We start from the raw sequence: 24,002 nt of genomic DNA on the forward strand, positions 1-24,002 counted from the left end.
TGCCTCGATCTCGGTCGGGGTGTGTCCCACTCAATAGATGCCATGTGAATTTATCTTACACTCAAATCTATGTATTAAATGTGTTTAAAATTTCATTCTTTTCTTTTCAATAGTGCCCTAATTAAATCTCATATGTCAACTAAATCATTAAATTATCTACTAAATTTGACAAATTTGCTTTAATCCTGTTTGTGTTTTTCTTCTTTTCGATGTTATGCATTTAAATACTAATGAATACTTATGGCTTCTTATGTCATGTTGCTACTTTCATGAAAAGGGTTTGGATTAAGTTTATTTTAATAAAAAATAATGCTATAACTTTATTTAATTAAAAAGATTTAAATTTTAATGAAAACCCCTTAAATTTTAATAAAAAGGACAAAAGAACTTAAATTTTAATGAAAAAGACATATTTTTAATAAAAATGACAAAAAATCTAACACGCAGACTCACGGTACACTGTTTATGAAACTTACTACACTGTTTATAAAAACTTACGACACTGTTTATGAAACTTACAACACTATTTATGAAACTTACGACACTATTTATAAAACTTACGACACTATTTATGAAAACTTACTAAAATGAAACTCTAAGGGTCCTATCTTTTTGCACATAAATCCTTCTCCCCCACATTCTTCTCCCTCTTTGAACCAGACTGCTCAACACCGACTTTGCCTGTCAAACTGGTAGCTCCACCATTGGCATTACGTCCCACAACTAACTGTCTCCCTTCACCATTGCATGTTTGCAGAGACCCATCAACTCCCGAGTTTAGCGAATTCGCATTACCATCTACACTACTATCATTTTGGTTAATTGAATTACCAAAAACTTCAAAATGTTCATTACTTCCATCTAATCCAACCTTTGCCCATCTACCCATCTCCTCCACACTATGACTAGCTTCTTCACTCTTGCCCTGTCTCCACCCTTTGATATCATCAAAATTCACATCCACTCCACTACTTCCCACAAACCTAAAGCTCTCACTCTCATCCACAGGATCAAAGTAATCCCAGGAAGAATCTTCATCCGGCAGAGGAGGAGGCGGAGGCGGCAGTGGAATATCCTCATCCATGTAACTACAGCTAACCAGATTGAACCTTAGAGTCACAGAAGCGGCACCTCCTTACCTCATATAACGCAACCTTGCCACAGGAGGCGAAGCGGGCCTCTCGTTGCATAGAGATGAGTCCGAAGCGTCGGTCAAAGGCGACGACGACGGCGAGGGGTAGAAAAAAAAATCTATTAAACAAAAAGATGGGAGGAAAAAAATGGAGTGTTTGAAGTTTTTTTTGGGGGGGGGACAAGTTGGATGTGTTAGGTTTTTATTTATTTTTTATTAGTCTTTTGTCCTTATTATTAAATAAAGTTATTATTAAATAAAGTTAGTGGGTGACTTTTAATTAAAATGTAAAGATTTGAAGTCATTTTCATTAGTTTTTTTTATTTTTTTATTTCGAGTTGATACATAATATAATACACGTTTAATGCCTAACAATGAGTGTATAATTTAATAACTGATGAGAAGCAAGAAGAATTACGTTGAAAAATTATTGTATGGTACCGCAATATTACATGTTTTATACAACAATAGTTGATTATTATTTAAGGCAATGAACAACAATAACAAAGCATTGACAGGGCCAAAAGAATACATGACCAGAAATATTCTTATGGATGATGACGTCTAGTTTTTCTTAGTAGCACTTGATTCACTAGCGTGTCCAAATTTTTGGATGAAGAACCATGTGGACCAGTAGCTTCTTCTGCAAGCTTCTTCCACACCATGACCTTATTTTTCATCTTCTTACCCTTCTCCCCATCCATTAACTCTCTGACAAGCCTCTCTACTTCATCCCTCTTCACATCATTACTAATTTCCATGCCAATGCCCCATTCATTGCAACTATAGCGGCAGTCCATCTGCTGGTCGCCGAAGAATGGCCAACAGAGCATAGGCACTCCTGCAGTGAGGCTCTCAAAGGTTGAATTCCAACCGCTGTGTGTTAAAAATCCTGCCACTGATGGGTGGTTAAGGACTTGCTCTTGTGGGCACCAACTCGCAATGAGACTTCTTTCTTTTGTTTCATCCACAAACTCCCGCGGCAAAAGTGCTGATTGGCCAATAACTAAATCAGGTCTAATTACCCAAAAGAAGGGCACCTTGCTGTTTGCAAGTCCCCAGCCAAACTCGACAAGATGTTCAGGTGTCATAACTGTTATACTGCCAAAATTCACATACACAATTGAATTTGGCGCCTTAGTGTTTAGCCAGTCAAGGCAGTCTGTTTCTTCTTTCCATAGGCTGTATCCAATATTCAATGGGTGATCTGGTATTTGATTGAGATGTAACTGAAGAGGGCCAATTGGATAAACAAGTGGAAGCATAGATGAGAGAGCCTCCAAAACATCTGGCTCTAAGGCATCAAAAGTATGAAGAACAACTGCAGAAGCTTCATGAGCTCTATCGGTTACTTCCATCAAGAAGTTAAACATGATGTCGTCGGGATCTGAAGTCCGAATAAAGGTTGGGAGCTCCCTTAAACGGATATCTTTCATTCCTGGAATCCAATCTATAACCTTTTCCAGATATCCATTTGTCAAACAGCTCTCCTCTACCAAAAAAAAAAAAAAAAAGAGTGAGAATTTTCATTTGCATGTTTAGAAACAAGCAATTAAGAGCGAATAATAAATTAATTAAAGCTACAGTAGTTGTATAGATAATATATTTCACCTTTGAGTGGTACCAGGCCTTTTTCGATCAAAGCACGAAATTGTATGGTTCCCATGAAGCTGCAAGCTGCAATAGTGTAGAACAGAACCATAGGGACATCAATCTCTTCAGCGGCTGTGAGTGTGAACGTGGACATCAAACCATCTGACACTATGCAAGTTACTGGAGGATTAATGGGTGTTGATGTGGCATTATTGTTGATATTCATTAGTAGTTCCCGAAAGGGAGCCAATAATTTTTGTTTTCTGATTGAATCACAAAGCAAAAGGACGTCTTGGGTGGTATCTTCATCTGAATCTGGAAGGCCGTCTGGGATGGCTTCAAACTGAAAATCAGGCAAGCCATCAAGGGAATTGGGGCCCAGAGATTTTAGAAAGCGCCTGTGGTTGTACTTGGAGTTGACAAAGGTAATATGAAAACCTCTATGGTGGAGAAGCTTTGCAAATTTAAGCATTGGCTTGATATGGCCTTGAGCTGGAGCCGGAATGCAAACAGCATGAGGCTTTGTAGCCGCTGCTGTGGAATCCATTTTAGGTTTTGTGTCTGCATTCCATTGCTCGTACGAATCCAGACTATTATAGTGCTACTGAGCTACTATTCAACATCTACTTTTTTGTCTTCTTGTGCAGACGGTTAGGTAAATTTAAAGAGATATGAAAGAATATAGGCAAGGTTTTCAATTGAGAAAGACAGAACGACAACTATTTGATCGCAACTTCCCAGGTTTTCCCCTCATTTGATAGGGATAGAGAAATGCTTTACAATAGTGTAAGGATTAAGAAATTTACAGGGAAGATGATTTACAGTAATTAGTGGAATCGGACGTAGTGGCTTCTTGTATTCTTCTGTCATTTTGTTTTATATTGCTGAAGTAATACTTTACCATCTCAATTTTCTTTGGTTGTGCTGGAGTTGTTATTCTGAATTTCTATAAAAATTGGATGCTGTATTGTATCCTTGAGTAATTTATAATTTATTATTACTTTAGTCTAAAGAAAGGTTTGGAATTGGCACAGTAGAAATGAATAGTGTTTTGCACTGAATTTCATTCTATATACAACTTTGCCACTATTTTGTTTGTTGACCAAAATGAGTGGGCTTCGGTGGTGACGATTGAATGGGTTAAAGCTCTGAACGTCAAATGCCTATTTTACCCTATCTACATTCTAAATCCGACGGACCGGATTGGAAATTGCATGGGTATTTGGTCATTCTCAGTTTGAGAGAGTGGTGGTGTGCCTGGGTTCAATGGGATCGAGGGAGTAGGTGAGGGATGTGCCAGTGTTACAGAGGGTGAGGGAGGAAATTGAGAGGGAGGCAGATTGTATGCCCTCCTAGTTGTGGTGCAATTCCATATCTTCTTATTTTGTGCAGTCACGGTTAAGCTACGTTAATATTTTATATTTTTATTATTTTTTATCTTATTATCTTTATTAAAAAATTAATATAAAATGTTGACGTGACTTAACCGTGACCGCACAAAATAGGAGCGCATGGAAGGTCACCACAACTAGGAAGGCAGACAATCTGCCTCCAATTGAGAGAGGTTGTCAGTGTCACTGACCCGATTGAGGGAGAGATTTTGTGAGGATTCCACTGACTTGATTGACTGAGGATGGTCTGACATTCGGTAAGGCAAAAACAAAAAGAGAGAGGCGGGTTGCAAAGGCAAAGAGAAAGAGGGAGGGGTGGGGGCACTGAATAGGAGCAAGTAAGGCTCTTCTGAACAGGAGCAAGCAAGGTGTTTTGATGCCTTATTTTGGTGGTGAAAGGAAGGGTCACATGTAGAGAGAGAGGTTTCCTTTCGTGCACATTACCGTTTCGATCGGTTTCGATTGCTTCAATAGCAAGCCACCACCACCTAGAACAAAAAATAAACACCCGCCACTGCTTTTCAGCCGTCATCTCCGGTGATCCATTCAAATCTCCGATCGAAACAGGTATTTACTTCCGATTCCATTGATTTCAGATCGTTCAAATTTTCATTATAATTCGCAATCAATCTCCCAAATTTGTTGGATTTAGTGCTTTGTATCTGAATTATTTCTGAAATTGTGTGATGAGTTGAATGCAGAGAGAAACTTAGGGCAAGATGAGCGACGTATTCGAAGGGTACGAGCGCCACTACAGTGAGCTCTATATTTATTTTTGTGAATTTAATATATACATGTAGTTGCGCTATATTTTGATGATTTATGTTGTATTGAATTTATGTTGTACTTTATAGTTAGGAAGATTTAACGATGCTTTTTCTATGTACTTTACTTTATTATGTTTTGATAAACGGAGGTTCAGCCACAGGTTACTGAAATGATCACTTATATATATAGCCTCCACCACAAAGTAATTTCCTAAGAAATGTGTAGTACTTTGTCTTCTGGGTTAGTGTTCTCTAATTTAGATTAGACATTAGGGCTTTGAGCTTGGTAAGGTTTCTTTTCTTGATGCACCTCATTTTTTTATTTATTGTTTTTCTTTTTGGAGTTTTTGATTTACGAATAAATTCTACATTTAAATTCTCTTTTTGTGATCCTGCAGATTTTGTCTCTGTAATCAAATGGTTGATATCGCTGTCTGATTTCGTTCTTCTTCACTTTCAAGAAGCACCGGTGTTTACTGAAGGTATATAATCCGTTTAGACATTTAGTTTTCAATGTATCAAGTATTTTGCGTTGTTAGTTTTCTATTACTTTTGTTGCTGCCTGCCTTTTTTTTCTATTTTTTTCGTTTTTATCTGCTTCTCTTTCACTTTTGTGCAACCCATTGTCCTCAGTTTATAATATTTCGTTGGATAATTTGATTGCCTAATGTATTCTCAAGCGATATCTTTGGTTTTAAACTGTTCTAACCTGTTTAATCTTTAAATTGTTCAATGTTAACCCCAACATTTTATTTTCATTCTGTACGCATTGGAACCAAACTTAATTGGTGCTAAAAATGTATAGAGCCTTTAACTATACCATGAATGCAATGTTAGCCCATAAATAATTATAAAAGTAACTTTGTCATGGGCTATAATCATATCCAACATCGTTCCATGATTGTTACCAACCTTTAAAATCAAATTTAGCATCAGTATGTTTCACCTCTCACCGTTATCAATTGTTCTTAACATATGATCATCAGATCCCAATATGTTGACCGTCGTTTTCCCTACCTTATCGTATGTGAAACGATTATATTTGCACTCACTTTTATTCATTGGAAAACAGTATTTGTGTCTCTCCTTATCCAGTCCTTGGTGCAAAATGTTTACAATTTGAATCTGTTTCAGCTTCCTATAGCCACATTGGAATCAATCTGAAAGAACTGCGTCTATTCGCGGTCTTTAGGGTATAACATTGATCACTCTCAAGTTTTAATTTCTTTTTCAACATTTTTTCCTTTTGCATTTCTAAAAAAGAAAAACTTTATTCAATATATACTGATATGGTCACTTATAGCATAAAAAAACTTCCATCTTTTTTGTCAATATTTAAGTTTTTCTTATTTTTCTTCATGAACCAGGTCAACCCATAACTCTATAACCATCCACGTATAGAACTTATCCATTTTTATCATTGTGGTATCAATACAAATTTACTCTTATTTGTTGAGGTGGGATTGGTCTTAAAACACAGGAACCAGAATTTAATTGATCCCATTGTTCTGTGCACAAAAATTCCATCGACCCAAAAACCTCACTTGGAAAACAAACGTATTTACCTCTTTTTTTCTTTTCTTTTTTTTCTGCTTCTCCTTAGTTTTTACCTATTTCATTTCTTTTTCGCATCATTCTCTCTTTCATGATTAGGTTTAGCACACAGTTTTTAAACCTCTTAAACCCTGTTCGTTTTAAGTTTTTTGCTTCATTATTTAACATTCATTTGGATTTGTGATTGATGTCAACTTGGTCAGGTTTTCATACTTGCAAAGCATCTTTACAGTAATGCCTTTAAACTGTCAAATTTTCAATGAAAAATCTTGAGAGCCTTATTCAATATTTGGCGATTAGATGAAACATCAACATAATTTCCCTCGCTTTGACCGATTCTCTGATTAAAGTCCGGAAAAATACAATGAAAAAGATGCAACTTTTTTATGGGATTGACAATTTTCGGCTTAGTTTTGGCTAAAAAAGAATTAGTGTTACTTATTAAGTTGAGTTAACAAATTTGCAGGATGCAACAGAGCACATAGAACAAGTTTTCAAACGAGTTAAGAAGATCTAGCTGAAAAGAGCATACAAGACAGAGCACATAGAACAATTAGTGTTACTTATTGTGTTGGATTTTGATGTTTAGGTTCTGCTGCTTAGTAGACTTTATAGTGTTCTAAATCTGTTTTGTAAATGTGCTTAAAGATTGGACATGTTATTGAATATTAGCCATGTAGTTTGAATTGGATATGTGATTGAATATTAGGTATTTAGTTTGAATTGATTTGGATATGTGGTTTATTGAATTGGAATTTGGATATGTGCTAATTTGAATTGGAAATGTTGAATTAGAGATGTGCTACTTTGAATTGGATAGGTTGAATTGGAGTGTGCTATATTGATATGTGATGAACTAATGGTTACAGAACACACACGCGCACACTCACCAGTCATCACATACTCTGGGGCTGCATAACCATAGGTTCCCATAACTCGCCTCAAAACATGAGTTTTATCACCCTTAGTACCATCTTTCGCAAGTTCGAAATCCAAAAGTTTGGCATTGTAATCCTAAAATAACTCATTCATTTAACACATATGAAAATTATGCATTTTCATAATTAAAGTTTGAAATTGTCATCATTCTGTTCAAATGCACCATTTCCTTTTTGTTTCCCTTCTCTCATCTTGCAAGCACTCATGGTGTCCATTTCCTTTTAATTTCGGTTAATGCAGGTTCTGAAATTTGTGATGATCATTTTCATATTTCTATAAATTTTGAGAGAAAAAAGCATGTGAAAAAGCACATTAGTCTCTAGGTGTAAATCACATTAGTCTAATTATGGCTAGGATAAAAAGACCATGTCATAAACTGTGGCTTGGTTACACTGCAATTTCAATTTGGGATTTGAATTTGTTTACAAAATCACGATCCTTTTTAAAATTTAGAAAAGAGCATGTTAAAAGACCAATTTTCTTTACAGGAACTTGAATAAAAAGTAGGCCATGAGTGAAAACCAACCAGCAAAGATTATGCTGATTCACTAATTTAAACATAAACCAGCTTTGAGAGTCATGCTCACCCATTGTCGTTTTCCTTGCGAGCATAGTTCCTACCCAAAGTTTCCCAAACTATGTTCTCAAACCGCTGCATCGGCATATCTTTCCAACTTCTAATGGTCTTTGGTGCTAGAACATCTTCTAACTTCATTCTAAAAAAATTGATTCATAAGTACAGACACCTAAAAGCAACTAAGTAAACAGTTTAATCAAGAAGCAAATTGGAAGTAGAACCAAATAAGCCACAGTCCAACTTTCGCACACCCTCCGATGTAATTTAATATCATAAACAGTCTCCTGAATTCAAGTTTGCCTAGAGCTTCTAATTATGTGTGCCCATCGTGTCTTTCTTGGTCTACAACCAAGGACTGATTAGTGAGAGCTTCAAAAATAGATGGTTATCACAAACAAACAATTGATCATGATGATGTTTTTTGTAATTTGGGTTTATAGTGCTTCTAAATGCTGTTTTAATTGAGTTTTCTGTGTTTGGTCGATTTGTTGTTGTGGATGGGTGATGCATTTTTTTTCTTTCAGTTAGGAAACGGTGTCGTTCAGAGTTTGTAATTTTTTGTTGGGGTTTTTTCAAGCTACTGTGTTAAAGGTGTATGATGTGTTTTTTTCTTTTCGCTTTATTTTTGCTGATTTGGGATGGTTTTTACATTATATTTTTGTTATGAGTTTGTTGTCCCATTTTTGTGATGAACTTGAATGAAATGGGATTGGAGGGTGATAAAAATTTCTAGCTAGCTAGGGAAAGGTCACAGTGTTCAGATTTTGCAGGTGGGATATTAGGGTGAGGGAAAAATGGGAAAGAGAGCATGGAAGACAAATTTAGGATTAGAGATAGGAAAACTAATCAAAAGATTATGACACAGGAATGGGTTGGGTTAATTTGGATTTTTTTTTTTTTTTTTTAACTGATTTGGGATTTTTTTTTTTTTTCTGTGATTGCCAAGTCAGCTTGAAAGAGAGCAATAACCAAATTATTCGAGGATAGGTTCTCTACATAATTAGGTTCATGCATTTAGCTGATTTCCTTCTCCATGCACATATGGAAAGGGCCTGCTCATACTCTTTGTCAGTCACGGATTTTGTCGAACATGTCCCGTGCATTTCGGTAATTGAAATGTTGGCCAAACTGGATATTGCACTGACATTAATTTGCAAAAATAGTGTTTTTATGCTGTTAACGGTGTCTCCGTTTGGTTGAACACTATTATGCCATATGCTCTCTCTGTTTGTAAAGCAAAATAAACTGGTTGGAGTATCTTCTAATGGGCTCCTGCAATCTTTTTAATTACTCTGTTATTTCCTTTAGTTATGGGCATCTGACTTTCTGTTTTATTTCTATATATGTTGTTCCAATAGAATCAAGTGCCAAAATTAGAATAAACATCCTTCAGTCAAGTTGGACACTTTTCCATATAATGTTTGGTTCAGGGATCCTTATACAAACATAATATTCTTATGTATTTCAATCAGACTTGACCATCATGATTTGATATGTGTAAACTGCAGCTTGGTTCTGTTTCTTCAGTTTCGTATGGAAACAGACCTTCTATTTTTTTTGCCCTTCAACAGTTGTGGTTCCAAAATCAGCTACTTGAACAAGTCCTTTAACACTTTCTGTTTTAAATTACCTGTTGAACTAGCTGCCTACACTGCAGGACACATATTATATGTGTGAACCATATGTTCTACTGTTTCTTAAGGAAACAAATTTTTTTTTGGAAACCATCTCTTTCTAATCAAACACATACCAGCCTCATTCACTCATGTATCCCTCTGTTTGTTTGTAATTGTCTTAAGTTTATTCAACTTAAATGTGTTTTATCCATCCGATTACTTCTGAAACAATTGGTGCTCGCAGCAACGCGTAGGTGTAATTTCTAGTAGATCCTAAAACCATGGCAGGAGAAAATCATGTGTGCCACCGCGTGAGTACACTCGAGTGTCTGCATCTATTGTCATGTGACACCAGTGACAGGGTAGAATCTCTCAGCAAACATAGCAAATAATGTAACATTAAGTTCAACCTGAAACTAATATCTAGACAAATTTGAAGATGGTGGCTGGCTAAACATGATGCTAATTCATTAAACCAACAACTTCTATGACTTCAGTGCATGTTTTCTTCGTTGTTCTTAAGCAAAACATCTGGATTTTTCTTAAATTTGAATTTGATTCACTAAGTTTTCTAAGTTTGCAGATGATGAACCATGTGGCATCTGATTGAGAAGTAACTGGAGAGGGCCAATGGCGTAAACAGGTGGAGACATACTTGAGAGGGCATCCAAAACATCTTGCTCCAATGCATCAAAGGTGTATATAATAATTGCTGAAGCTTCATAAACTCTATTCATTACTTCAAAGATGTTAGAATTTTATCGTTGGGATTTGTTGTTACAAAGTCGTTGGGGAGATCCCTCAAACGGATATTTTTCATTCTTGGAATCCAATCTAGAACCTTGTCCAAATAGCCATTTGTCAAACAACTCTCATCCACAACACAAAATTTTTTATACACGTGTTATAAATAAGCAATTCAATGAGTTAACCATAAAAATCAGTGTGTTCAATAGTTGTATGTATTTAGTGTTGAGTGGTGCAAGTCCTTTTTCGAAAAAGCACGAAGTTGAATAAGCTTATGAAGCTGCATGCAGCAATAGTGTAGAACAGTACTATAGGGACTCCAATTTCTTCAGCAGCTGTGATTGTGAATGTGGACAATGAAACCATCTTAAATTATGCGCATCACTGGAGGATTGTTGGATGTTGATGTGGCATCATTGTTGAGTTCATTGAGGAGGGCACGAAAGGGAGCCAACAAATTCGGTTTTCTGACATAGTCGGCAAGCAAAGTGAGATCTTGGGTGGTATCTTCATCTTATCTGGAAGGCCGTCTGGAATGGCTTCGCAACAAAAATCTGGCAAGCCATCAAGGGAGTTGGGGCCGAGAGATTTAAGAAAGCGCTTGTTGTTGAACTCCGTGTTGACAAAGGTGATATGAAAACCTCTGTGGTGGAGGAGCTTTGCAAATTTCAGCTTGGCCTTGATATGGCTTTGAGCTGCAACTGGAATACAAACATCATGAGGCTTATTAGGTACTTCTTCAGTATCCATCCTATATTTTCTGTATGCCTATTATTCGTAAACTTTGTATTGCAGACTTGCAGTGGTTGCATAATGCAGAACATTTAAGGGGCGTTTGTTGTACCGGACTATCTTGGACTGGATTAACTTCAGGGACTAAGTTGGACTGGCTTAGAATAGACTAAGCTGGACTAACTTAATGAAGCGTTTGGTGCACTATCGGACTAAATAACTAAAATAATAAAAATAATAATTAATTCTTATCTTTTACAGTTTTTTCTTTTTCTTTTTTTCCCTTATCTAGAAAAGTCTCCCACCCCTAAAAGCTCTCCATCTTTTTCTCCTGCCTTTCCAACTCCCTCTAACTTTCTCTCTCTACTTTCTCCTTCATCGTCAAACTTCATTCATTTTCACTATTATCTGAAAAAGCCATTTTTGGATGTTGAAATTGCAGACCATCAAACACCATTTCTTTTCACTATTATTGTCAAACTCCACCCTTTTCACAACTCGAGCATTTTTGAAAAATATAATATGGGTTATGTAATTGATTTTTTGTTTTCTGGGTTTTGGCAGATCCGTGTCTGGGTTTTGGTGGGCGTCATGAAATTTGGTGACGGTGTCGTGGCGGATAAGTCGCGGTCGAGAGAGGTCGAGCAAGCCGAGGATCTGAACAGAGGAGAAGTATTGCCTCTCGACTGCAAGATCGGTGATAAACACGAGATGCGCGCAGAGAAGCGCAAGGAGTCGTGAATCTGCCTGATTCTGGGTTTAAATTCAGGGCGAGGAGAGAGGAAAGAGGGAGTGAAACAGAGAGCAGGGAGAGTTCTTAGCTAGTCCCACGGTTTCGAGGGACTCTCGCTAAGAACCTTTAGTGTAGGCAAGTCCGGGCTAGTCTCATTAACACTAGTCCCGGATGATAACAAACACCGGACTGGACTAATAGTTAGTCCGGTCTAGTCTAGTGACAGTTAGTGAGGGCAACCAAACGCCCCCTTATGGTCCTAGTGAGAACTTTTCAATATGTTTGTGTGATAGAAGTTGAGATTTCGCAATAAAATCAATTAGCAAATTAGGGAGTAATCCAACTCTTTTTGCGTACATGCAAAGTTTGGTAAAGTTCCCATGTAAGACATTTTTCGTTTTCTCACACATTTTCTCATATATGACGAATTTTCAATCAAGACATGTGGATAACCAAACTTAGTGGTGTGGAATACATGTGGACGTTTGGTTTCACATGTGAGCCAACCTATTCTGATTCTGTGAATCACATACAAGATTTTAAGGGGAGCTTTAATGAAACGGGCTTGGGCCAACAAATATTTAACCAAAAACCATCATAAAATGTTATTTAACCAAAATGGCTCAAAGTTTAATAAAAAATCATCCAAAACTATTGTCTACCTTTTTCGAACCCTTATCATCCTCTTCCTCATCATTGTCCTCATCGTCATCCTCTTATCAGCACCATGTGTTAGTATTTTATTCCAATCAGATCCAATAAGGACCTACGGTCCCAATGATGTACGTATATGTCAGGCATCTGTAAATAGAAAAAAAAAAAACCAAAACATAAAACTGTTTTTGGAGAACCCAAAACATAATATTGTGTTTGGAAAAAAAAAATCAAATACAATGTTTGTTTTTTCTATGCACAAACAAACACTGTATCTGGAAAGAAAAGAACCAAAATCCAGAAACAGTGACTTAAATTTCAGAAATAGTGACTTAAATTCCAAAAACAGTCTATGTTTTAACCTTTGATTGTTTCTTTTCTTTCATGCATCAGTTGATTATATTTAAGAAACACGATGCTTATTTTGCTTTGAATCCAAATATAATGAATTTCACTATTTCTTTTCTAGCTTACATTTAAGAAACAGTGTGTCCATTTCATTTGGATCAAGAAACAATGACTTAGATTCCAAAAAAAATAACTTAGATTCCAGAAACAGTTTATTTTTACAATCTAGAAACAGTGACTCATCATTATTATTGAATAACATGCAAATCTCAAATTTATTTTCTGTAGAAACAAACGATGAACTCCACTAAAGAAGAAAAATTGAAAAACAGTACCTCAAATACATTATGAATAATAACAACGATCACGTTTCAACGAAATAATACAAAATATAAATTAAATAGTATGAGGATCTATATTTTTGTTTCAAAGAAAAAGAAGAAGGTCTACAAAACAACGATGAACTCTATTAACGACGAAAATCTAGAACTCAACCTAAAAATGTTAGGGGTAAAATCAACAAATCATAATTTATTATAGTTAGACAATTTTTAGTTGGACTACTTTAATATGGGCCTTATACTAATCATTAAACATAACTTATAACATGGTTTTTGATTAAAACTAAAAATTTTCAAGCCCTTTTCATTAGTTTTCATTTCTTCATGTTGAGACATTTCTTCACATCCTTACATTCCTATTCTTATCTTCACGCCAGTTCAGGCAGTGAAATATATAATCTTGTTTGAGGAATCTTAAATGGGTGATTCAAGTTGAATAACGAGTCAATTGTAATAACAAAATAATCAGAAAGTCCTTTGGGTGTGATCATATGCTTGATGTAAAAGACACATAAACCATGTAATATAAGGTTTCTAGAGAAAACTGTTTTGAAGAAAGTCCTTTGGGGCTTTTGATTGCCCAAAGTAGGATTGTATTTGGCTATTTAACACCAATTCCAACTTCAACTAAACATGAGGTTAATTGACAACGGAATTAATTCGAAATACAACTTTTTTTGAGAAATTTGGAAAAATAATCAGAATTTGAACCTCGTATAAAATTATAGTAATTATTTTAATTTCATGTAATTATAACCAAAAATTATTATGAAAGTACTAATATACCCTTAAAAGTACTATTACACGAAGTTGTCACTTGCAATTATTAGCTATGATTACAATGAGGAAGAATTATGAGTTCAAAGTGGATAGATTGAATAAGGATCATTTGGAAGTTAGATATATAGACGATAATGGCAAGTAACAACTTCGAATTAAATTTCAATGTCTCCACTTTGAACTCATAATTAAAATATTGACTATAATTTTAAATGGGGTCCAAATTTCGATTATTTTTTTCAAATTTCCCCTTTTTTGTGGGGGCTTATTTTAAACATTTAAAATGAGGAGTCTAAATAGAATCGATCCAACGCAAGCCACTAATCCAAATTAACCAATCTCTATAATTAGTCCAAATCAGGTCAATCTTATAGATTAAGTGTGCGTTTAAGTGATTATTATCAGTGTGCCTTTATGTGATTATTAATTTTTTTTTAACAAACGATATTATCTATACTAATTGACTAACAATAATATGATTCAAATTCGCTTTTTTTTTTTTTTTTTTATCAAAGTCGCCTTAACCTCTCATTATGAGTGTGTAAAAGGACGTTTCCGTTGAAATTACTCAAATATTCACTAGGTCTTCTATTGTGACAACCCATCGCAAAATTTTACAATTTTACAAAATTTAAAAGTGTGACTTTACGAAAATGCCCTTAGAGGCGAGGGTTTTAACTTCCGTTGACCAACATATAATGAGGTGTATAAATTAATCTATTAGCGTTTTCTTGAAGTACTTTTGGTTTGGTCACTATTTATATATATATTTTTTATATATTTTTCTAAGTTATTTATTTTATTTATCATTTTAGTGATTTGAAAAGAGTTGAAAAAGAGGAAAGAAGAAGGGGAAAACGGGGAGAAGGAAGACAGATGGGCTGCTGCCCAATCGCAGAAGAGGAAGAGAACTGCTTAATTGGGCGAGAAGGAAAAGGTGAGCAAGGAGAGGGGGGGCAGAGACTGCCCAATCAGAAGAGGGAAAAGGAGAGAAAGGAGAGGAGAAGAAAAGCAGGGGAAAATGGAAAACTCACTCGGATCCCCACAACCCGGTTGCTACCCATTCTTTACCCATTCTCTTCCCATCGCCGATTCTGTCGGTTTTTCTGGCGATTTACAACCTTCCACCCCTACCAAAAAACTCCATAGTCCTCCCTCTTCCATCTCCACTCAGAATTGATGGGGTTTAAGCTTGAATTTGGGTAGAATGGAACCTGTGGGTTCTGAGGGTGCCACAGCGAAATCCGACGATCGTGAAAGTAATGTCGACCACCACCACCACCACCAAACCACTTCTTCAAATGCCAGGAACAAAGCCCAAACAGTTTTAGGGGCGTTGGTGTTGCGGTTTGGTCAAATTGAAGAACACCCAAATACTAAGGTTTTCCGACGAGTTTTAGCAAAATTAGGGCTCTTCCAGGCCAAATTTACCTTGGCCGCAGGTATAAAGTTTACTCTAATATTTGAGATCTTCATTTATGTAATTTTTGAGAATTTTTAGAAATAGTTAAATTTTCCGGCTAGTTGATCGTTGAATCTAAATTCCCGATGATATGTGAATAGGCCAAAATATGAATCGACGATCCAACCGTTGGATCGTCACCAAACTTTAATATGTTATAATACGTAATATTTAAGAACCATAGGAACTTATGGATCAAGAATCTGATGTACGGATCTTCCCAAATTGAATTTGGAAGTTCATAAAATAAATGCTAACCGCCATTTGATTTTGGGCAATTGGTGGAGATCCGACCATTGGATCGTAATGAAATTTTAGTATGTTTGTTTTGCAAATCTTCCGGATCGAGTTATACAGGTTTGTAGACCTTACCGTCGATCTTTGATCGACAGTTGACTCGTAGTCAATGAGTCTCAAACTATTTGAGAATGTCCTTAAGGATGTGCTTTATGTGAATTTTGTATTCTATTGATAAGAATTCTGAGATGTGATCCGATAATTGTTATAGGCGCCAATCTTTCGGGACGTCTCAATGCGCGTGCTAGAGAATCATAGTGTGGACTCTAGGTGAGTGGGTCTTTTTCTTTTATCACATGCATATAGTTGATAGTTCCATAAATGCTTCTAAATTGATTTATGCATTTTATGCCAGGTCATATATGTGTGTGTGTGTGTGTGTGTGTGTGTGTGTGTTCTAAAGTGCTAATAGATGGTTGAGTTGAGATTATATCATAGTATATCCATATGCATGTTATCTACAATTAATTATTGCGAACTACGAATGGCTTGATCCCTGTTTGGGGTATGTAGGCAGTCTAGCAAGACGTTAGATGCAGCCATATAGGAAATGAGATTAAATAATCAAGACAATAACCTTGTTTAAGGAATTGAGCGATGTGAGGGATATTGGTGAAAAATGTGCATTTTAACTTTATGTTTTGGTGATTAATAGTTAATACACCGTATTATATAATTGGAAATATTATGAAATGTTTTAATTTTAGATTTTATCATGGCATATCCATACGTATATTCCTTGCGCATAATTATTGTGAACACTCTGAAGCGAACACAATTGTACAGGTTGCATATGAATAGTACATGTGTATTAGATGCATTTAAAGCTCATAAACCTGCACCCCAAATGATTGTGATTTAACCAGAGATATAATACATGCCTGTTTATAATGTCACCTCCCGCACCCTATACTCACATTGGATCCAATTTAAGTGCACAGTCTTGTCGTACAGACCACCATAGGTGGTTCCGACTCGTAGGTGATTAGCGATTTATCACATGGCTATCTTAAGTGCGTAGCATTGAGCATAATTATATTACACCCAGTCTTGTTGTACAGACCTTTTCAATGGTTTCGACTTGTGTGCAGTGTAGTGCCATATACGTCAATTATAGTAACTCCGGCTTATGTGCTAGCAATGATTGATGAGCTATGATTTCAGTCGTACAGGTCACTACAGGTGACTCCGGCTTATGTGTTAGCAATGATTGATGAGATATGTGATGAGATATGGATAAGTCGTACATGTCATTATAGATGACTTCGACTTACGAGTTAGCATACGTGATGAATATGTGATGAGCTAGCATACGTGATGAATATGTGATGAGCTAGAATATGATGAATATGTGATGAAAATGTGATGAGCTAGCATACATGATGAATATGTGATGAGTTAGCATATGTAATGAATACGTGGCGAGCTAGCCTATGTGATGAAATATGTGATGAACTAGTATATGTGATGAGATATGGATAAATCGTACAGGTCACCCTAGGTGACTTCGACTTGCGTACTAGTATAAGTTATTAATCGTATGATTATTTGACATTATTGATGAGATGCTGTGTGTGGTATACTATGATTTTTCTGGAAATTATACAAGTGTTGTAGCGAGGGATTATAATGTTTTATATGTTTTATATTAGTATTTTACTTACAGGGTCACTCACCCTTGTCTTGTCTTCACCCTCTAGGTTTTATTAGCTGCGTTTTCTTATCACCAAAGACTCGTGGCGATTCTTAGTATTGGAGACTATTTCGAGGGTACGATTCTTAATTCACTTTTCTGTACTTGCTTATGGTTTAACGTCACGTGTGAAGTGGAATCATTCCCGCTCACCAGTGCACTCTGGTATTTAGGCACTCTTAGGTTTAAATTTATTCATAATTTTCCACATCATCACACTTTATGGCTTCGTCACATTCCAGGTGTCGGCCAACACAGCTTGATTCGGAGTCCTAGTGGACATTTCGGGTCGGGGTGTGTCATCTATTCTTGTTGTCATTGCTGGAGATTTAATCCAAGTTTGTATGTAAAATTCAATGTTACAGCCAAGCATGAAGGCAGCGCATAAACGTGCTATATATAAAAGTTTTGTTTACATCTTCGCTTTCGTAAAAAGCATAAAATAACTTTCATTTAGTATTACGATCTAGTAGTATTCATCTTCACTTGTAAGTGAAAGGTCTTAGATTCGATTCTCGCCGCCAAATGCGAATTTGAACTATATTATTGCTAGCCCATTGCGAGGCTAAGCCCACCCCTTTATCCTTAGTGTAGATAATACTATTTGTTAAAAAAAAAAAGCATAAAATAAGGAAAGTGTTATTGACACTCTAAAAATCTCATTCTATACTCCTCACAAGTGTATTTTTCTTTCCTACTATAGAAAGTTTGGAGTGTAAAATGAGATTTTTGAAGTGCTAATAACAATTCCCTAAAATAACTACAATTATTAGACCCTAGTATATAAAAGGGGAAAGGGGTCATCGCTGAATCTTTTTCCTTGTGATCCTAGGGATCTCGTGATCGGGACCATTTATCGGACATCGTACGGTAAGAAATCATTTTAAATTTTAAAATTAAATATAAATAATATCTAAATAAAACTAACCGTACGATGGACAATCCCGATCACGGAATCCCTAAGATCCGAGAAGGTTCTTCAATCATGCAGCTGCAATGAATATATGGGGTCGCCGAATCCTTTTCCTATATAAGGTTCTTCAATGATGCAGCTACAATGAATATATGGGGTAACATATTAATGATCTGCGTCGGGTGTCCCATATATTGGTCATGATGCACAACCACGCTACCAAAACAAGCAAGCAAACGTTTGAGGTTGGCGGGCCTATCATTTATTACAGGGCATCTTAACGAAATATTTCTGGTAGTATTCACTTTTAACGAAAATGATATTTTTACTTTGAAAAGTCATTCCTGGTACTATTCCCTTACACTTTTATTTTGTCACTTTCATTAAAACTAAAGTTTTTTAGGGCTTTTCGTTAGTTTTTCTTTTATTCTTTTATATGATGCTGAGAATACCGTATACTCATATAGTTTCAAAACTCAGAGTTGGTGTAGGATAGTGGTACTTTAAAAAAAAAAATCAGTTTATTAAAAAATTGGAACATTAAATGTGTTCGGTAAAATTAAAAAAAAAAAATTGTTTTTAAAAAACAGTTGTCAATGACAATAAAAAAAGGCATAGAAAAATAGAAGTATAGTCTACCATGCTTCTAAAAAAGTTTTTTTTTTTTTTTCAAAGCATAGTGAACAATGCCTATTTAATGAAATTTTCAAACAACAAGTATACTTCTGCATATTTTACAAAATTACAATAATTGTTCCTGCATTATTTTATTTGGCAATTATTATGTCATATTTAGTAGCATATTTTTTAAGTCATTCATATTCAGAGCAATTTTATATAAAAGTTTATCAAAACACTCTCGACATTGGTTTTTTTTTTCGTTAAAAGAATTTTTACAAAAAAAAAATAAAACCAAATACTCGATAACTTTGTTTTACAGTTGCTTATTCACACAGCAGAGTAGAAATAATTTTTTTTTTAAATTACAGCAATACCAAACTAGTTCTTAGAACAATAATAATATGGGTAATTTTGAGATAGTACTAAACCACATACAGACATTTATTTATTTTTTAATTACGAACAATATTCTACACTAATGGACGAAAGAGTTCTAAATTACATACTCTCGCATCTAGTTTTTTCTTAGTAGAACTTGATTCACTAAATTGTCTAATTTTTTGTATGAAGAACCATTTGGCCCAGTAGCTTCTTTTGCAAGTTTCTTCCACTCCATGAGCTTATTTTTCAACTTCTTACCCTTCTCTCCCTCCATTAACTCCTTGACAAGCTTCTCTACTTCATCCCTCTTCACATCATTACTAATCTCCATCCCAATGCCCCATTCATTACAAGTATAGTGGCAGTTCATTTGCTGGTCGCCAAAGGATGGCCAACAGAGCATAGGCACTCCTATGGTCATGCTCTCAATTGTTGAATTCCAACCGCTGTGAGTTAAAAATCCTCCTACTGATGGATGGTTCAGATATCCATTTGTCAAACAGCTCTCATCTACAACAAGAAAATTTCATTTGCATGTTTAGAAAATAAGCAAGAGTTAACCACAAATTAAGCAATTGCTTCAACATTTATATATATTTCACCTTCGAGTGGTGCAAGTCCTTTTTGAACCAAAGTGCGAAATTGCATAAAGCCCATGAAGCCGAACGCAGCAAAAGTGTAAAGCAGCACTGAAGGGACTCCAATCTCTTGTGCAGCTGTGATTGTGAATGGGGACATGAAACCATCTGAAACTATGCAAGTCACTGGTGGATTGTTGGATGTTGATATGGCATGGTTGAGTTTATTGAGGAGGCCACGAAAGGGAGCCAAGAAATTCTGTTTTCTGACAGAGTCAGCAAGCAAAGTGAGATCTTGGGTGGCATCTTCATCTGAATCTGGAAGGCCATCTGGGACGGCTTCGAACCGGAAATCAGGCATGCCATCTAGGGAGTCAGGTCCTAGAGATTTAAGAAACCGCTTGTGATTGAACTCCGTGTTGACAAAGGTAATATGAAAACCTCTACTGTGCAGGAGTTTTGCGAATTTAAGCATTGCCTTGATATGGCTTTGAGTCGGAACTGGAATGCAAACAGTGTGAGGCTTAGTAACTACTGTTGTGGCATTTTAGATTATGTGTTTGCATTGCAGTAACTCCGCCGTGTAAGTTTATCTTACATTGCCGGTCCCAAGCCCGGATAAAGGAGGAGGGGGAGGGCGTCAGGTAGTCGACAGCCGACACTCCATGATCACGTCGAATCCTTATGAAAATGAATCCAGAACGAAATCGCGCTAAAGCTAGGGCGTCACCCGTAAGTGGCGCGCTGTGTGGCCTGAGCACAGTGATAAGTGAGCAAGGGTCGCTGTATCTCCATCGGCACCCGGATACAGTGTTAAATGAGCAAGGGGGCTATAGAAACTTCTTTTCGAACGACTCAACTCAAAGTTGTTTGGGAGCATATGCTCCTATCAACTTTACACGGGACACACAAAAGAAGTACTTTGATCCTATTAGACGGGGAAGGGTGAAGAAGCTAGGACAGAAGGGTAGAGTTCAAGAGAGCAAAATGCGTTTAGGAACGTGGAATATAGGAACCTTGACGGGAAAATCTATGGAAGTAGTAGAAGTTATGGTGAGGAGAAGGATAAATATTATGTGCCTACAAGAAACTAAGTGGGTTGGTCGTAAGGCAAAGGATCTAGAAAACTCAGGGTTTAAACTATGGTATTCAGGCACAAATAGAACGAGAAACGGTGTTGGCATCATCGTGGACAAGACCTTGACACAAGATGTTGTAGATGTCAAGAGGGTAGGAGATAGAATCATGGCAATCAAGATTGTAATAGGACAAGAACTTATCAATGTGATTAGTGCGTACGCACCTCAAGTAGGGTTGGATACGAGTTCGAAGGAGAAATTTTAGGAAGACCTTGGAGACTTGGTGCAAGGAATTGCTCAGACGGAGAAGTTATTTATAGGAGGAGATTTAAATGGACACGTGGGCAGGGAGACAGGCAACTATGGAGGTTTTCATGGTGGCCATGGTTTTGGGGAGAGAAACGAGGATGGGGAAGCTATCTTGGATTTTGCAATGGCATATGATCTCTTCTTAGCCAACATCTTCTTTAAGAAGAGAGAAGAACATGTGATCACCTACAAGAGTGGGTCGTCAAAAACACAAATAGATTTTCTTCTAATGAGGAAAGGGGATCGTATAACTTGTAAGGATTGCAAAGTTATACCAGGAGAGAGCGTGACTAATCAACATCGCTTGTCGGTGATGGATGTACATATCAAAAGAGTGAGAAAAAAGAACAAGACTTGGAAGTGCCCAAGGACTAGATGGTGGAATCTAAAAGAAGAAAAACAAGTCATTTTCAAAGAGAAAGTAATCACCCAGTGTGTGTGGGATAGAGAGGGGGAAGCTAACCAAATGTGGGATTCCATGGCTAGTTGTATCCGAAAAGTAGCAAAAGAGGTATTAGGAGAGTCCAAGGGCTTTACCCCACACCAAAAGGAATCTTGGTGGTGGAATGAGGAGGTACAAGCAAAGGTGAAGGCTAAGAAGGAATGTTGTAAAGCCTTATACAAGGATAGGACCGATGAAAATGGTGAAAGGTATAGAAAAGCGAAGCAAGAGGCGAAGAAAGCTGTGAGAGAAGCTAAGTTAGCGGCTTATGACGATATGTATAAGCGACTAGATACCAAAGAAGGAGAGTTGGATATCTATAAACTAGCTAGAGCAAGGGAAAAGAAGACAAATGACCTAAACCAAGTGAGGTGCATCAAGGATGAGGATGGAAAGGTTCTTGCTACAGAGAACGCGGTTAAAGACAGATGGAAAGGTTATTTTCATAATCTTTTCAATGAAGGACATGAAAGGAGTGCTTCTTTAGGGGAGTTGAGTAACTCAGAAGAGTGTAGAAACTACTTTTTTTATCGTAGAATCCGGAAGGAAGAAGTGGGTGTAGCTTTGAAGAAGATTAAGCATAGAAAAGCAGTAGGCCCAGACGATATACCAATCGAAGTGTGGAAAGTTTTGGGAGAGACAGGTATAACATGGCTCACTGACCTTTTCAATAGGATTTTGAAAACGAAGAAGATGCCGAATGAGTGGCGAATGAGCACTTTGGTGCCTATCTACAAGAATAAGGGCGATGTACAAAATTGCATGAACTATAGGGGAATTAAGCTAATGAGTCATACAATGAAGCTCTGGGAGAGAGTCATTGAGCATAGATTGAGGCAAGAGACACGGGTTTCAAACAACCAATTCGGGTTCATGCCAGGACGCTCAACCATGGAGGCAATCTATCTCTTACGAAGATTGATGGAAAGATATAGAGATGGGAAAAAGGATTTACACATGGTCTTTATAGATTTGGAAAAAGCGTATTGTAGGGTCCTAAGAGACATTCTTTGGAGGATTTTAGAGAAGAAAGGAGTACGAGTAGCATATATCCAAGCTATACAGGATATATATGAAGGAGCAAAAACTGCCGTAAGAACTCATGAAGGACAAACCGAAAGCTTTCCCATAACTGTAGGATTACATCAAGGCTCATCCTTAAGTCCTTACCTTTTTGCGTTGGTAATGGATGAGTTAACAGGACATATTCAAGGTGATATTCCTTGGTGTATGCTTTTCGCAGACGATATAGTGTTGATAGATGAAACTCAGGAAGGGGTAAATGCAAAGCTTAACCTTTGGAGAGAAGTGTTGGAATCTAAAGGTCTTCGCCTAAGCCGATCAAATACAGAATATATGGAGTGCAAGTTCAGTGCAAATGGAGGCCAAAACGAGTTAGGGGTGAGGATCGGAGATCAAGAAATACCAAAGTGCGACCATTTTCGTTACCTAGGATCTATCTTGCAAAAGAACGGAGAATTAGATGGAGATCTCAACCATAGAATACAAGCTGGATGGATGAAGTGGAAGAGTGCATCCGGCGTGTTGTGTGACCGCCGTATGCCACTGAAGCTCAAGGGAAAATTTTATAGGACGGCAATAAGGCCGGCGATGCTGTATGGCACAGAATGTTGGGCGGTGAAGCATCAACACGTACACAAAATGGGTGTAGCGGAGATGAGGATGCTTCGTTGGATGTGTGGGCACACGAGAAAGGATAAGATTAGGAATGAGGATATCCGGGGTAAAGTAGGAGTAGCCGAAATTGAAGGAAATATGAGAGAAAATCGGTTACGGTGGTTTGGACATGTGCAAAGAAGGCCTACTGACGCTCCGATTAGAAGATGCGACTATGGGACAGAGGTTCAGGGCCGAAGGGGCAGAGGAAGACCTAGGAAAACTTTGAAAGAGACCCTAAGAAAAGACTTAGAGTACTTGGATCTAACGGAGGACATGACACAGGACAGAACACAATGGCGTTCTAAGATTCATATAGCCGATCCCACTCAGTGACTTGGATTTTCCAAGTCTCCAACCGAGAAGTTTTCCTCACTCGGGAAATTAAGGGAACACTACCTCAACCTATATGCTCCACTCACAAAGCTTCAACATACAAGCTTCAACAAAAGAAAATTCAAAGAACTTAGCGAAGAAGGCTTTTGTGTATTTAACACAATATGTTGAAATGAAGGAAAGCTTATTTATTGATATCCCCGATAAGTTACAAATATGTACATATACTTGAGTCAAAATAAACAAACAAGAGGGAGCCTTCACAAAGGTTGCTTAGGAGAAGTCTCAGCAGTCGGTAGAGCCCTAGAAA

At 36.9% G+C, this 24,002-nt stretch overlaps 2 protein-coding genes across 2 annotated transcripts; both read right to left on the reverse strand.

Annotated features, from left to right (window-relative positions):
- Positions 1 to 1,538: 1,538 nt before the first annotated feature.
- Positions 1,539 to 3,276, reverse strand: LOC139198525 (7-deoxyloganetin glucosyltransferase-like). The gene is made up of 2 exons (XM_070827393.1): positions 2,744 to 3,276; positions 1,539 to 2,624 (listed from the first exon to the last, which is right to left on the reverse strand). The coding sequence occupies exons 1-2, from the start codon at positions 3,270 to 3,272 to the stop codon at positions 1,681 to 1,683; spliced, it is 1,473 nt and encodes a 490-aa protein (XP_070683494.1). The 5' UTR covers positions 3,273 to 3,276; the 3' UTR covers positions 1,539 to 1,680.
- Positions 3,277 to 19,299: 16,023 nt separating this feature from the next.
- Positions 19,300 to 21,032, reverse strand: LOC139198527 (7-deoxyloganetin glucosyltransferase-like). Its single transcript, XM_070827396.1, has 2 exons — positions 19,874 to 21,032; positions 19,300 to 19,781 (listed from the first exon to the last, which is right to left on the reverse strand). The coding sequence occupies exons 1-2, from the start codon at positions 20,322 to 20,324 to the stop codon at positions 19,405 to 19,407; spliced, it is 828 nt and encodes a 275-aa protein (XP_070683497.1). The 5' UTR covers positions 20,325 to 21,032; the 3' UTR covers positions 19,300 to 19,404.
- Positions 21,033 to 24,002: the final 2,970 nt, after the last annotated feature.

This window comes from Malus domestica, chromosome 09 (genome assembly GCF_042453785.1).
Source record: "Malus domestica chromosome 09, GDT2T_hap1".
Taxonomy (NCBI): domain Eukaryota; kingdom Viridiplantae; phylum Streptophyta; class Magnoliopsida; order Rosales; family Rosaceae; genus Malus; species Malus domestica.